The following is a 15333-nucleotide window of genomic DNA, read 5'->3' on the forward strand; positions in this document are numbered from 1 at the left end:
ATCTTTTTTATTTTAAAAATGTTACCATTGACATCATCTATAGTGACGTTTTGAAAACGCCGTCATAGCTTCAATTTTTTTTTTTAAAAAATTGTGCTAATTCTATGAAATTTAACGAAAACAAATTACCTGTAATAAAGATGAAAAATATTCAATATATTAACTAAATTTAGGTAAACATAATACTAGATCAATTTATGCTTCTCAATATACAAAAATATTTCAATTTCAATATGAAATAAAGTTAAACTAGTGCCTAGTGATAAGTTGAAAGTTATTACAAAACAAATCAACACAAAAAAAAAAGATCAATCATGTACCCTTTACAGCTCGGCACAAAAAAAATCAAGATATTTAAATTGCATGGATGAATGTCGAGCATAAAAAGAAGGGGGGGGGGAATCAACTGTATGCTATACAACATAGTTGCAAGACCAATCATGTACTCTTTACAGCACTGGGAAGCAAGTTGAAGGCTTCATCCTCTTCTTCCAACTTCTTTTCCTGTTGACAAAAAAAAAATCCCAAGACTTAGTAAGTACTGATGGTGATAAAATAGTATCCAAATTCACATGTTTTGAGTTCCTATGCTGCCTTGAAAAATTCACACTGCAGCTATGATGTGGTCAAATAGCTATACCTCTGGATGATTTGTTATGACATCAATTGGTCCAACAGTTTAAAGTATAAAAATACTGAAGCTCAAATTCTAGCAAAGTTATAGTTTGCTTTTGAATTTGAGCCCTATCAAATTCTCGTCGGATCAATACAGCCAGTGCCTAGCCTTAACACTGAACAGATTTTAGGTAGGCATGCCAAACCAGCCATTTAACTAATTTATCTGAAAAGAAGAAAAATAGACATTCAAAGACTTTAATATATATATATATATATCTAGAACTTATTACTTGTGTTAATTTTCAGTTCAATGAGTTAAGGAGGCAACCTGAATCAAAACCTATTATGTTCAAAAGTGAGTAGAAGATTACTTGAATGCGGCATCCAAAAAAAAGGTCAAACTACATGCTTACTTCAGGCAATTTTGCAGGTATAAAATAGTATTGCCAGCTAAACATAAATTCAATCCCACAATAGATACTGCTGCTGCCATTCACACAAATCTAACACATCACAAAAGTGACCAAAATGGCAATTCGGCTTCATTGTTCAACGCCTACGCAAAATGCATTTACACCCAAAAGGTTGAAATAATGAACTAGCATAAATGACCTTACCTTTTCCTCAGCTGAGTGCTGCAAGATCTCCAGCATTGCATCTACACTGATAGTTGCTTGTCTTGACTGAAAAAGCAGAAAGAAGACTTGTTTTAGTATGCTAAGATTTTCAGCAGAATATTCAATCAACAAGCTGTTCTTTCTCTAAGCCCCCAAAGTTGACTTTATTCCAGGAAAATGAATTCACTGTGATGGAAGCATACCTTCTCACAAATAAAACTCCATAAAGGTCCCCTCAAATAAATTCAATTTTGTGAAAAATACCAGATTGAGGAAACAACAAAATTAAAGCACTTACAACACAGCAAGTGCCCGCATCAAGCCAATCACCGATGGGATTTGTCCTGAGAGTTGATTACCTTGCAAAGATCTAGCATGCAAAATAAAATTCAGAGCAATTTTTTAAGTAAATAAGTCATAAAAATGCCAATATGGAAAAGATAACTGAGAAAATGGAAGGAGAAGTGTACTCACAGATATTGCAAAACTTCATTCCAGTATATAAGCCTAGGTATTTCCCCACTCAGTGTATTCTGTGCAAGGTCTCTAGAATACATATATTGAAGCATATGCATCTCAGTCATCATTCTAAAATTAGATAGAAATTAAATGAGAAGAGAATGGAGAAAGAGGACTTACAAGAGTTTTAAATTTGGAATTTGGGACAAGGTTGAGGAGACCCAATTAACTGATTGTTTTTCAAAATTCTGGGGAGACCCATTCCAAAGAAGGGAAGAAAAAAATTATACAAGACAGAATTAGCGCCATAATCAAAGGTCTGAGTTGCTTTAATACTCGCTTGTCAGTTGTTCTTCGAGTTTGATTGAGAAGAATGAGTAGTGTAAAAAAATGAAAACTACTGAGTTATTAAAATATCAAGTAATCGACTCTAATCATCACTAGAAGAGTTTTGGTTAATTCATCCGTAATACTAGCTACTGAGTTTAATGTTGGTGGTGATTAGATTGTGGTGGTGTTGATAGAGGGTTTGGTGGTGGGTTGTTTTTGTGGTGGTAGCGTTGGAACAGTGGTTGGTGGTGGTGTTCGGCTGTTGGGAATAGACAATGAAGTGGAAAGAGGTGATAGTGTTTGGTGGTGAGGGTTGGGGTAGGCAGAGAAGGAGATGGTGCCGGAGGGGGATGTGGCTGTGGTTGATGCCAGGGGAAAGAGCAAGGCTAGGCAGATATGCCATGAGAAACACAGAATTATTAGGAGGGGGGAAAATCATGAAAATCCTTGTAGTGGCATCTGCCTGTTTCTTGCCATCCTTCCACAGCTGTTACATGGTCCTTTATCATTATTAGGAGGGGGGAAAATCATGAAAATCATCCAAGTTAAAACCAAGTCCATAGATTTACCTGTATGGTAGGCATTTTCTGCACAAGTTTTGGAGTCCCCCACATGCATGAAAAGGAATAACAAAGTGTCAATCACCATTCCTGCAAATTTATCAATCCAGTATGGTTAAAGAAGGAAGGTCCAGCATGTTTACAACTAATTTCATCTGAGCATAATTAATTAGAAAGGAAATGTTATTTTTCCAGCATATATACTAACTAGAAATGTTCCCTCTCCTCCAACAACAGGAAACTATAAGCTCTGTAAAAACAGATTCTCTCACATATAAAACTAATCATAACAACAACACAGCAGCAGCATTAACTACACTCCTAGAATTTACATTGAAGTGTCTACAAACATGCCAAAGACAAGCCAAACAAAAAATAAAGAAAGACATGCCAAACACACCAGATCCTAGTGCAATGCAACCACTCATGCGGAACCATAGAATGTTGCTTCGCCATTGCAAACCATTCTAATGATTATTTTGATATAGATTCTTGAACATCACCCAAATTTCTATCAAAATGAAAATGTTGTGTCTATCACTACCCAGTCCACCAAGCAAGTTTGCACACAACCCATTAACCAGCATGAATTGGCTATGCAGATAAATAAATGTTTTAGGGTGCTCCTATAAGAAAATTGCCACGCAACTTTTAAGATGAGGCCCTAAGATCTTTCAGAAAACTAGTAATACTGTAAGCAAACAGTAGGCAACAATGAAGGATACAATAAAAACCATATATCAAGGCAAGTTCCACAATAAATTACCATTAAACTAAACATGAACTTGAATTGATTTCTTCAAGTAAAATGGGCTAAAAAAATATTTGAAACTCACTGGAGTGAGCTTGTTAAAAAGTGGCGCAATTAAAACGTCGTACACAGTCATCATCACAAGAGATAGTACAAGCTGCACATCAAATAGATAAAATAAAATTATCAATGATTTACCTCAACGTCTTCAGGTTCAGCTGGTTTGGATGTTTTTAACTGTCCAACAGCATCTCCTTTCTTATTGACACCTGATTTTACAGCCCCTCATTTCTAAACTAGCAGGCTGAGAAAACATATAAACCCAATAATAGAACACAAAGATGCAAAAAAATGTTATCTAACACAATATGCATAAAACATGACATGCTAAGAAAAAAATTATAAGAAAATACTCACAACAGCCTGAACAGGTTTCTTCCCACTAAGCATGCTTACTGCCGATTTTTTGACAAATGATCCTTCAGAAACCTGCAAAAAGATTAACGTGTACATCATATTGAAGCTAGATAAACATGTCGAAATGACTCCTTGGAGGCCTAAATTCATAAGATTTAAATTTCACATGCATTTATTCAAATATTAAATTGATTACTATGCCATGCTTCATTTTACCATCATGAAAATAGAATTGATGATACTACATGATGAAGATTTATAATCCATGAGATGAATAAAAAACCAAGGCATAGATCAAGGAAATGCCACGAAGCACAAACTTTAAGGGTCTAGCAACTGAATATTGAGCCTAAGGCTTGCAACACCATGAGACATAAAATTTGCATTAAGCTTTGATTTTGTCTTCTCTCATATATAGCACTAATAGCACATTATATTTCTTTTCCCAAAAAAGAGAAATTTTACTATGAAAACCGAAGGAATCTACCTTGACCATGGATAATAGTTCAGTTCAAGGCAACTCTGGCATCATGGTTAATAAATCAGGATATGAGAATGGTGAGAGAGTCTAGTAGATTGAATCATATCGGATCAAGAATCATAAGATTATACTTTTATAACAATGAAAAAAGGTAAAAATACCAACAAGGATGATGCATAATAAAGATGAGGTGAAAAATCACCAACCCAAAGATCCTAACTGCAATCCTACAAGATCCTACTTACAATCCAGCTATAATATACCAATTTTACAACAATTTGGATCTTTTTGACCATTTAGGGTCATAAGATTCTACAAGCCTACAATCCAGATCGCAATTGTTATTATCATGTCAAGCATATACATGAGAACTCGAGTTTTTAACCTATGACAGGTCATTTTTAACCTCCATAAAATTTCAATTGGATCTGAAAAGAGTGTGGGCTTTGTTTTGCATTTGGTCATATAGATTTGTTAGTCCTATGCTTCGGTTTTGATGACGTCTTTGGATGCTTTGGGTGGTTGTGTTTCATTGTGATATATGCTTGACATCCCTAACACAAAATTAGTACCTTGAATTTGATAAACTTGTGCATACTCTCTCATAATTATCCTATTATCTTGCTTTAATACTTGGTATATTGATCTCAAATCATTTGGCATTTGAGCACACACTCGTTCTTGCATTCTAAAACTTGGTCTTTACTATGGGTAATATACATCACTATTTTATTCCATGGGTTGGGTAACAAGCTTCTTATTGTCTTGAAGCACCCCTTTTTCACTTCTTTTTTTTTTAATCTCATCCATCCATTGTATCTTCTTTTCTCTAATGAAAATTCCATGGATCCTTATCTTTTGGAGAAGAGATGAAGGAGGTAAGTAATTGAAAAAGCAGAACCCTTTTGAGTAAGCCAAAAATGGAATTTTCATTAGAAGTTCCATCCACCAAAATTCTAGTGTCAAGATTACTTCATGAAGCCCTAAAATTTCTATTAGTTCATAGGTAAAAAGTATACAAAGCATGGCCATTAATTTGAAAGGCAAGAATAAACTCACCGCTGCAGAAGAAATGCTTCCACTAGAAGTTTGAACTGTACCTGGCATATCATGATTATTATCAGCATAGAGAAAACCTCAAAGAATGTATCATTTTTTCAGGAGAAAAATTGTAACAAATTTAAAACAATAAAATAATTCAAACCTGAGATTGAACCAACTGAACCAGCTCTAGAACCCCCGATCATTTCTGAAAGCTTCTTTTTTCTAACGTCATGTGTATGAGCGACAACCACACTCGAAGGAACATAATTGTCAACATCTAACCACTAATGAAGATGAACATTGAAGAGTAGATGCAAAAAAGGAACCTCAAGCACAACTTATCCTAATGCCAAAAAATGGGGAGAAAATACCTCATTGGGTTGATCCATGCTAAGAATTTGCAGAATGAAAGCAGGCTCTACAGACAATGTGTTAGAAATTGCCCAAGATACAAACAAACAATAAAAATTAGACAAACAAAAAGTGTAGGAGTAAGAACGAAACAGAGTGGCAAATAGTTTATCAGTGATGACACGGGCATAGTCCCATTGTCTCCCTAGTAGGCCCTGCCAAATCATTGGCTAAGTACACTAAGCCATTGGAACAATCATAATTTTGGCCCTGGCCCACAATGCACTATCTATATATACCTCGGAAAGGAGGGGAAAAGCAGCAGTAAATTATGCACATCAAGAGTTCACATACAAGATTTTACATAGTGAAAAAAGAGTATACCTGCAATGCTCCTGCAAAAGAAGCAGCTAGAAGTAGAGGAGCAACATAGCCAGTTGTGTATGTCAACAGTAAGCTGCCACCTATTACTGGATCCTGTTAGGAGTTTCACATTAGTTATTTATTTATGACTGCATTTTTTGTCTCAATATTGGAACTGAGGATCGAATTAAATAATCAACCAGTAAGCATTATGCAAACTATCAACTCAAAAGATGGATCTAGGGGTGGGCCTATGTTTGGATGAAGGGGGGCCATGGCCCCTCCTGAGTCTCAAAATTTCACTTGGGTAGACTTCTTGCAAACTGGGTTTCCTATAAAATTATAAATATTGGCCCCACCAATATTGTGCCAATTTTGCTCCCTCAACTGTGAAATAAATGCAGTCATACTAAGTTGACCTGCTTGTTATGTAATTAAATAATAGGTTTAGAAGCTCAAATGCAATGTATAGCATATATGATGCATCCAAACATGAGACATAGAGATAAGAGTGCTAAGCCATCATTATAGGCCCAGAACGATCAGTATCAAGCAGTCTGAAAAGGTAATAATTCAGATGGAAATTGAAATCAATAAACATTTAAAAGTACCTTGGATGCAGCTACATATCCAAGCAGGGTTCCCAGCACAGGAGTGCTGCAAGGTGAAACGGCTAATGCAAATGTAAGCCCAGCCAAATATGCTTGCACACCTGACATGTCCAATTTTAAAAAATGTTATTTGCACTTTCAAGCTGTAAGCACATCCGAGAGCCAGCTAAACAACAGTGATGAATTCTTGAGAATCTGATGGTAAAATTAGAAAGTACATTACCTGAAGGGAAATTAGCAACAGCAGCACGAGGATCAAAGTTGTTGAAAAATGAAGGAAGCTGTAACTCAATTATCTGCAATATCTACCAAGGGCTATATGCTCGATTAAATTAAATAAATTAATATCTTTTTTAACTACCGCATCCCTTGTCAACTTAGGTCTTCCCCTCCACATCTTCTCCATTAGAATAATTAAAGAGTTAAATATTGGAATCTTGTATTAGTTATATTTTAAAAATCATATTCAATACTCCATTGTATTACACTTAATAGATTATTATAGGCTATGTTTGAATCATGAATTCAGATAGAAATTTGCGAAAAGAAACCCTTCACTTTTCCTTTCCCTTCACAAATCCCTTCCACAATCCATGATCCAAACACAACAAAAAGTATTTTTGATCAATTCCATCTTGACACTTTCAAAGTCTGTAAATGATGAAGTGTTGCACATGTTTCATATTAATAATACTAATGTTGGTATTAATATATTTTAAAATGGAAGTTTAATTGTGAGAAAATGTTAAAGTTCAAAATTAGATCAATAAATGTTTAAAATTAGAACATTTATATAATTAGATTGAGGGATTAAATTTTTCACAAATATATGAAAAAGGTCTAAGCATAAAGTATATCTTTTCTCTTATTGAATCTTTTGTTAGTAGCATGGATATAGATTATGATATTTAGTTATTTCAATTTGTTAGAGTAGAGGCCTTTTCAGGCTAGGCTAAAAAATGAGCATTCAGATTTGTACACAGGTTCTTCTTTGCTTTTATTTTGTTTACACATACACAAACATATAATTATAAGGGAAATTTGGCCAAAACCCCTCCATTTCACCCTTATTTGGTGAAAATGATAACTTAATTTATTTAATATCAACTTTAAAACATATTTCATCCCAAAAGGCTCAATCATCTTTTAGCAAATAAAAACCTTAAAAAGAGGAAACACAGAGAGTGAGAGAAAATATATAAATCTTCTAAGCTACCTATTTGTAGAACAAACAATAAAACTATTTGAATAAAATACAGTTACAGATCAAAACCATTGAAGCTGACTACCTGAGAGAACTAAAACAAATAAAAGAGCTATAGATCCGATACCTAAGAAAAACAAAAACATAGATCGAAATCAAAATCATCCAAAACAAGCTTGAGTCAGACCAATAAAAGAGAAGAGCACCTAGATCAACAATGGAAATCGAAATCCTAAGCAACCGTTTCAGTCAATCGAATGAAATCAAACTAATAGAATGTAAATCAAAACAGATCTAGATTGTTACTGTGCAGTCATGAAAATCTCTGAATCTCGAGTGCACACCGCGAGATTGAAAAGCCCTTTCAAAAAGATCCACTGCATTTTTTCAGCGCCGTGTAGAATGAAACCCTAGATAAATGAAAATCAAGGGAGATCGAACAATCTTGAAGAAAATTGGTCAAATCAAGGGAGATCGAACAATATCGAAGAGAGATCGAATAATCTCGAAAAAAATTAGTCAAATCGAGTGCACAAAACAAGATTTCAAAATAAAAAAATAATGAAAAACGATTGAGAGATTTAAGGTTTTGATCTACAATAGACTTACTTGAAATCTTCATCATCAGTTGCTTCATCAATATCTACAAAGAGAGCTTCATTCATGCCATTTTAGACAGAGAATAATGTTGGAGAAGGAGAAAGAGAGGGGAGAGGGTAATGAATCTGTGTGACTCTGATGTTGGAAATAAAAGTTGTATTCTATTAGGTTTGAGTATCAGAGGTTTGTTTCTTTTTCCTTTTTTTAACTCATTAATTAATTGGCAAGGTTAAGCATCAGCGAAGGCACGCGTCTTGGAAAACGAGAAATGAAGACGTTTTTCAAAAAACGTCTTTTTCTAAGCGCCGTGACATTAAATTTTTCTTGTAGTGAAAACAGTCATATCCTCAACTTTGCCGCAATGTCAGCACTGTTTACATTGATACTTGCATCTTTTCAATCAAAAGTTCTATATCAACAAAGAAGAAGAAATAGGATTTCTCAAATTCATGCATGCCTTTGGTGCAGAGAGAGTGATGTTAAGGGGCAAGAAGTGAACTGTGGCCCCTTTTGGAAATTTGCTATTTTAGTTGATTTTAACTTATTATAAAAAGGCATACAAAAAAGTAGAAAAAGTGATGTATGTACCTTCTTTCAGATTCCATTCTTCGAGCTAGTAGTACAAAGTTGTCATACATGACATAAGTCGTTCAAATTTTAATATATAATTAGTGATATATGGTGCTTCAAATTAATTGCATAGCAAAATCTTTTATGAATGAAACATGTTAAGTCATCTTTGTGGGGTAGGTAGGAGACAAACGATGACTATTTAGTGTGTTGCGGTTTCTCATTGGCCGATACTAGATCATGTAGATAATATAGTACTATGGAAGTATCTAATATTTGTGTAAAATTATGGAGATGCAAGCATGTTTGTGTAAAATTTTTTTTTTCTGTCTCACTGTAAAGTAATCCCTAGGTTTTCAATTTTATGTAGTTTTCTTAAATGAATATTCTAAATACATTTGGCATGACCCCATGGCCAGTAGAGCTAAAGTATTTTCCATACCTTTCCCAAATTTCAACCCATGGGTCATTAATCTTTTTAGATGATAATAGATCACACAGATGATATGAAAACTAACATTGAAATAATTTAATTTGTATCAAAATATATAGCAATGTGGATTGATTAATATTACCTCTACCATCTCTTCTTAGTAATGATTTTTTTTGAAGTAGATCCCAACTTTCCTCGTCATTTAAACACCGGAGTTCATGGATGATAGAGTATGGATCTATCAGTGAAGCCAATATTTTATGACGAGTCGTCAGCAATATTTTACTACCTGTGTTTCCATTTGGGAAGGCCGGTTCCAAGCTCTTCCAAGCCTCTATTGACCAAATATCATCCAGTACAACTAAGCATTTTTTACTTTGCTGGACTTTATAAAGCTGCTCAAACAACTCATTATATGTCATCCTAACAACATCTTTCTTCCTCTCTGGAACAAGATTGATGAAGATTTCTTCTAGAATATCTCTTCTTTCATACTGCTGAGATATGCATACCCACGCCAAACCTTCAAAGTGACTCCGGACATCTTTGTGATGATATACTTTTTTAGCTAGAGTGGTCTTCCCCCAACCACCCATGCCAAAAATAGAGACAACTCGACCAGGAGTACAGTCATCAACTCTCTGCAAATGTTTCACAACCTTGTTCAAGTCTTCCTCAAACCCAACAAAGTCCTCTTCAACAACATGTTGATACGATTGCCTCAATTCTTGTTGCCTCAATTCTTGTTGCCTCTCAAATGCCAAACGTCTTATGACTTCTTCACCTATAGCAATATTAGTTTAGTTTTTCTAAGGGTTGATATTCAATAATAATGTTGTAGAAATAGAATTTTCATACAAAAAACTCACATAAAATGATTTTTTTTTCTTTTGTGATCATTTTAAAGTGGAAAAAAACTCATTTTATGGTCCAAAAATAACAGTGTCACATAATTTGTATGAATTTTGTATATAAAAATTCTATTTTATGAATCATTTTTCACCATATAACAAAACATCCTTTATAAAATATATATTAAAAAAAGTGGAGGTTAAAATTGTGAAATATTAATTTATATGTTTCTATAAATTTACAGGATTTTTTGCTTATGATTTCTAGTAATATTGTTTTTGAATATAAAGGCAACACAATTTTTTATAATAATAATATAGGTCCTTCAAAATATACGGTGACAAAAATTCTCCCACTATGACTATACCGCTTCATGTATCACCTATTACTTTTTTTAACTCATTTAAAAATTTCAAAATTATATAACTTTTGATCTAAATTTTTTTTATTCATAAAATTTGTATTTTTTGTTCATTTCATCAAGATCTGTAAAACAATATCCATGATGAATACAAAATTTTAAAATAAAAAAAAAGTTGATGAAATTTTATTGACCTAAGACAGGTCAGTAAAATTTTAGTTAGCCAGTGAAATCTCGATAACCAATCAATCAGACTAAGTCAATGAAATTTCTAAAAGTATAAATTTTACAAAATAAAAAGATATATATTAAATTTTAAAATTTGGAAATCACTCCAACAACATAAATGGTCATAAGAGAGTGCAACGACGTAAGGATTTTTAAGATCATGAGGACATTTTGGACTATATATGTTAAAGTTGTCATTATTACTTTAAGATTTTAACTTGCAAGTAAATTGTTGTTATTCTTAAATTCTTACACAAATTTGTAGGGAGATATCTTTTTAATTTTTCCTAAATTTAACTGAAAAATTAAAATATAAAATATTAATCTTTCCTAAAATTGATTATGTCACACGAAAGAGTAATGGAATATATTAACATAATTTAAGTTTCAAATTTTAATTGGTAATAATTTTGAATCTCAAAAGAGAGAAAAATATACTTTAAATAAAAATATAACAATAATTCAAATTATTAATAAATAAAAACTTAAATTTAAAATCACCACTTGAACTGGCTCACCTATACTTTTCAAGCCGTAAGTACGCAAACTAGCGGTGCGGGCACTGATAATGTATTTAATGTCATAGATCTCATTTCCGAGCCCCCCGTAAACGTCTAGCCAATCGTTGTAGATGCAAGTAAATCTTATAAGGGTGTTTCGGAAACCCTTTTTGATCCTTTTGGATGAAACTTCGATGACATAACCTTCGAGGATGTCTTCGGTTTCATAAGCAAGTTTTCTGATTTCCGCAAACCAGTTGTTGACCCTCGCATCTACAAGATCAGATTGTATTGCATAATCTGCGTCTTGTAAGAAGCATTGCATTCGATTCAACTCGACACAGATTTGTTGAACATTGTTGCTTACTATGTATAAGAATTTTGCTTCTTCAGTTAACAAAACTCCAAGTCTTTTGATAATGAAGGACACAACAGGTACTTCCATTATCAAACTGTGGTACTTAAATTGAATTCAAACCCACTCCCTCCCAACCCAACAAAATCTGGGTTTAAAGAGTAGATGGTAACCTAGGATGAAGGTTGGAGAAGAGAAGGGGTTGGGATGTAGGGTGAGTGTAGAGTCTGGAGAGAGAGAGAGAGAGAGAGAGAGATTGATTGATTAATTGAGACCCAGTTCTTAGAAATAGTAGGGGTTGCACAACTTTGCGGTGGAGCTGATTTATGGAAAGTACATTATCTATTCCTGTTTTCATTTTTTTTTAATTTTATCTTATTTATCTTTAAAAATAAAGGATAAAATATAAATGCACTTCTTCAGTTTATTTAAAATATAATTTGTCTTTACAATTTTAAAAATTACAAATATTATTTTCTTTGAATTTTTTTATTTAAGAGAATGAATTAAAAAAATAAAATTTCTAATTACGCTCATATAAAACAATAAAATTATTTAAATCGTCAATTGAAATATATTTATAATATTATTAAAAATTATTAATTAATTTGATAATTTATCACTCATAAAAATGACTATTTATTGTGTGATTAAAAACTTGAAAGAGTGAGATATAATTTTCAAAGCCATATGAGATAATTTATATTTTAAACCAATGTCAAGAGTGTATTTGTAATTTATTCAAAAAATAAAATAGATGATTAAATTTTAAATATTATTAATCATTTATTTTTTTCATAAATAAATTATATAGTATAAAAAAAATTACAATTATTAAATTAAATTAATTTTTTTTATTTATATATAATACTCTAGAATGACTTGGATCATAGAATTTGAGTGTCAATTTTTTTAAATAAAAAGTATATAATATATATAATTTTTTATCACGTACCACATACGACAATGCTGGACGATGTGATTTACAAATTAACATGTGGGATGGGACCCAACCCAACGCGGGACAATGAGACTGGGCTCACACGTTGAGAACACGATCTGATGGTTGTCATTCAAACGTGTGAGATGTTTGTATGCGTTAATACAGAGGTGGCAACAATTTACGAAAAATAAAAGGAAAAGTTTTCAATGTAAAAAATAATTTGGTTTTAATTTTTTGAATTTAATTTTTTTAAAATTTAATTTTTTTTATTTTTAGTGAATATTTTTAAAATTTTAAGAATTTTTTTTTACTTTCAAAACTTAATAAACACATAAAATTATGAAAAATATACTGAATTTTTATATTTTTGATATTTTAGTAAATTTTTTACAATTTTTTTCACAAATATTATATTTTTTAAGTGAATTTATGTTAGGCGTGTTTAAAAGTTTAAAAAATTGCTTAAAATATTAAAAAAATTCAATGAAAATAAAAAAAAATATGAAAAATAAAAAAGTAAAATTTTCTGAAAAATAAATTCTGGGAATGAAAACAGAGTGAATAGTATAAATAAGGAAAAAAAAATATTAATATTAATAATTAAAATTATAAAATTTATTTTATAAATTTATAATAGCTTTATGAAATTACCGAGTAATTTCCCAAACAAAAAAGGCAGCAAAAGACAATGAAGACTGAGACTTTAGTGGTGACTTTATTCTCTTACTTTAATTTTAGGGTAAATTATCAATGAATTTTAATAGTTAGATTTAATTTTATTAAATTTTATTGAAAATAAGTCATAATAAAATTGTTGATAAAAATATTTTTTTGTGACTATTTTTTTTGTATATGTCGCTAAAAATTGATAATTAGTGACTTTTTTGTCACTATTTTAATGAATTATCGCTAAAACTTACCATTAGTGACGTTTTTCTATAACAAAATTTTCAAACTGTCAGTGAAAGTTGAAAATTAGTAACTTTTTTTGTGATGATTTTTTTAATGTGTCGCTAAAATTTATAATTAGTAATATTTTTGTGAGAAAATTTTCAAACCGTCTTTGAAAATTAATAATTAATAACGTTTTTTTAATAATATTTAATGAAAAATACTATTAATTTATAATTATTAAAATTATAAAATTTATTTTATAAATTTATAATAACTTTAATTTTCCCCAAACAAAAAAGGCAGCAAAAGACAATGAAGACAAACTGTAGTGGTGACTTTATTCTACCACTCTAATTTTATTAGGTCATGTGATTATTATAAATAACCTATGCTATTATATAGTTAGTCAAGATTCAAATTTTTTAAATTAATTCATATGATTTATGATTCAATAGGTGTAGATGTGATATCCATCACTACTAGAGAGTTATAATATAAGACAAATAATAATCAGTATTTTTTTATGTATTATTTAATATTGAGAATTATGTATAAAATATTTTAAAAATATATGAAAATGTTAAAAATTATATTAATTTCAATAAAAATATATTAAATTTAATAAAAAATTTCTTGTATTCTTTAAAAAAAATTTCTTTTACTTGCGTCCTAGAGACACTTTGTTAGTAAGACTCATAATATAAATCTTCAATGGTATTTTGGAAATTTGGCTAAAGTTAATTTTTAACTTTTAATCTACTTTGAGTCACATCATCTCTTTATTTTTTTTTATATTTTTTCAAAAAAAATCAAAAAAATAATTTTTAATCAATTTCTCCAAACAAGCTTAAAGAATAAAAAACACAACCTAATTTAGATACAAAAGTTATACTCTCTTGCCAAAAAAAATTCTTTCTTAATTAAGGCTCAATTTGGGAAGAATTAAAAAAATTAAAAATTAATTTTTAATCCATTTTAAATCATATTATCTCTCATATTTTTTTATATATATTTAAAAAAAAAATTAATTTGTAATCAGCTTCCCCCATGCTACTAACGTAAACATCCAAAAGATTCGTTGAACGCGTTGAACTACTCACTTTTTCCAACACTGTACTTCATCTTTTTCTTTTTAATTCTCGTCAGGGTCACCTTCATTTCACATGCACTCCACTCACTTTTTGTTTTGACGTATATTTTTTAATTCTCGTCAGGGTCACCTTCATTTCACATGCACTCCACTCACTTGTATATCGTTTAAATTTAGCGCTCTAATCAAAGTTCCATACACTTGGTATTAAGATAAATAAATAAATAAAGAAAAATTATACCATGGGTGAGGGACAGTTTATTAGAGCTCTCCCAAAATTTTATATTTAGAGCTCTTAATCTTTTTTTTTATTTTTAAAGAAATCCATTCATTGATGACATTATTACAGTGAATAATTTAATTAAAAATGTTAAAGATTTCACAAGTTCTATTAAGAATTTTACCAAATGTCTTACATGCAACTCACATTATGTGGGTTTTTCATCCATGTAAGACATTTAGTAAGCATTTTAGTAAAATTTTGAAATATCTAACATTAGTCTAATTTAATTGCTTTTCAATATGTGTTTTTTTGGGTGAATATCTTCTCCAATGTGTTGAGAAAGATAAGCGGTCTATTTTGAAAAGGAGATTAAAAATTAATTTTTAAATTTTTTTTAAAAAAACATATAAAAAATGAAAAGGTGATATAATTTTAAAAAATCAAAAAATTAACTTTTAATTATATTGTCAAAATAGAC

At 30.9% G+C, this 15333-nt stretch overlaps 2 protein-coding genes and 1 long non-coding RNA gene across 11 annotated transcripts in view; 1 reads left to right on the forward strand and 2 right to left on the reverse strand.

The window, feature by feature from the left end:
* LOC114293468 (putative disease resistance protein At1g50180) overlaps positions 1-12584 on the reverse strand; it is a 91598-nt gene extending 79014 nt beyond the window's left edge. For both annotated transcript variants that reach the window (XM_082909743.1, XM_082909744.1), the window contains exons 1-2: positions 11369-12584; positions 9552-10193 (exon numbers count right to left, since the gene is read on the reverse strand). In XM_082909743.1, coding sequence (XP_082765869.1) covers positions 9552-10193; positions 11369-11795 — 1069 coding nt within the window. In that variant the 5' untranslated portion in view covers positions 11796-12584. The remainder of the gene's footprint in view (positions 1-9551; positions 10194-11368) is intronic.
* The window catches only part of LOC145813772 (uncharacterized), a 232694-nt gene that overhangs the window by 91043 nt on the left and 126318 nt on the right, over positions 1-15333 (forward strand). The window lies entirely within an intron of this gene.
* Positions 169-9563, reverse strand: LOC114319732 (cytochrome c-type biogenesis ccda-like chloroplastic protein 2). Of its 8 annotated transcripts, XM_082909759.1 has the most exons (15): positions 8416-8644; positions 6826-8216; positions 6603-6703; positions 6013-6105; positions 5649-5695; positions 5438-5561; positions 5293-5333; positions 3753-3824; positions 3534-3639; positions 2594-2674; positions 1875-1942; positions 1710-1781; positions 1534-1605; positions 1236-1301; positions 169-504 (listed from the first exon to the last, which is right to left on the reverse strand). In XM_082909759.1, exons 5-9 carry the CDS (start codon positions 5664-5666, stop codon positions 3595-3597), a joined length of 300 nt encoding a protein of 99 aa, XP_082765885.1. In that variant the 5' UTR covers positions 5667-5695; positions 6013-6105; positions 6603-6703; positions 6826-8216; positions 8416-8644; the 3' UTR covers positions 169-504; positions 1236-1301; positions 1534-1605; positions 1710-1781; positions 1875-1942; positions 2594-2674; positions 3534-3594. The 8 variants fall into 8 exon arrangements, with proteins under 8 accessions (XP_082765885.1, XP_082765879.1, XP_082765887.1 ...); XM_082909753.1 differs by having other exon boundaries at positions 5649-6105; positions 6826-8676; XM_082909761.1 differs by lacking the exons at positions 6826-8216; positions 8416-8644 and having other exon boundaries at positions 5438-5554; positions 6603-6814.

The sequence above is a fragment of the Camellia sinensis genome, chromosome 15 (assembly GCF_055761805.1).
Source record: "Camellia sinensis isolate YWXY chromosome 15, ASM5576180v1, whole genome shotgun sequence".
In the NCBI taxonomy this organism is placed as follows: Eukaryota; Viridiplantae; Streptophyta; class Magnoliopsida; order Ericales; family Theaceae; genus Camellia; species Camellia sinensis.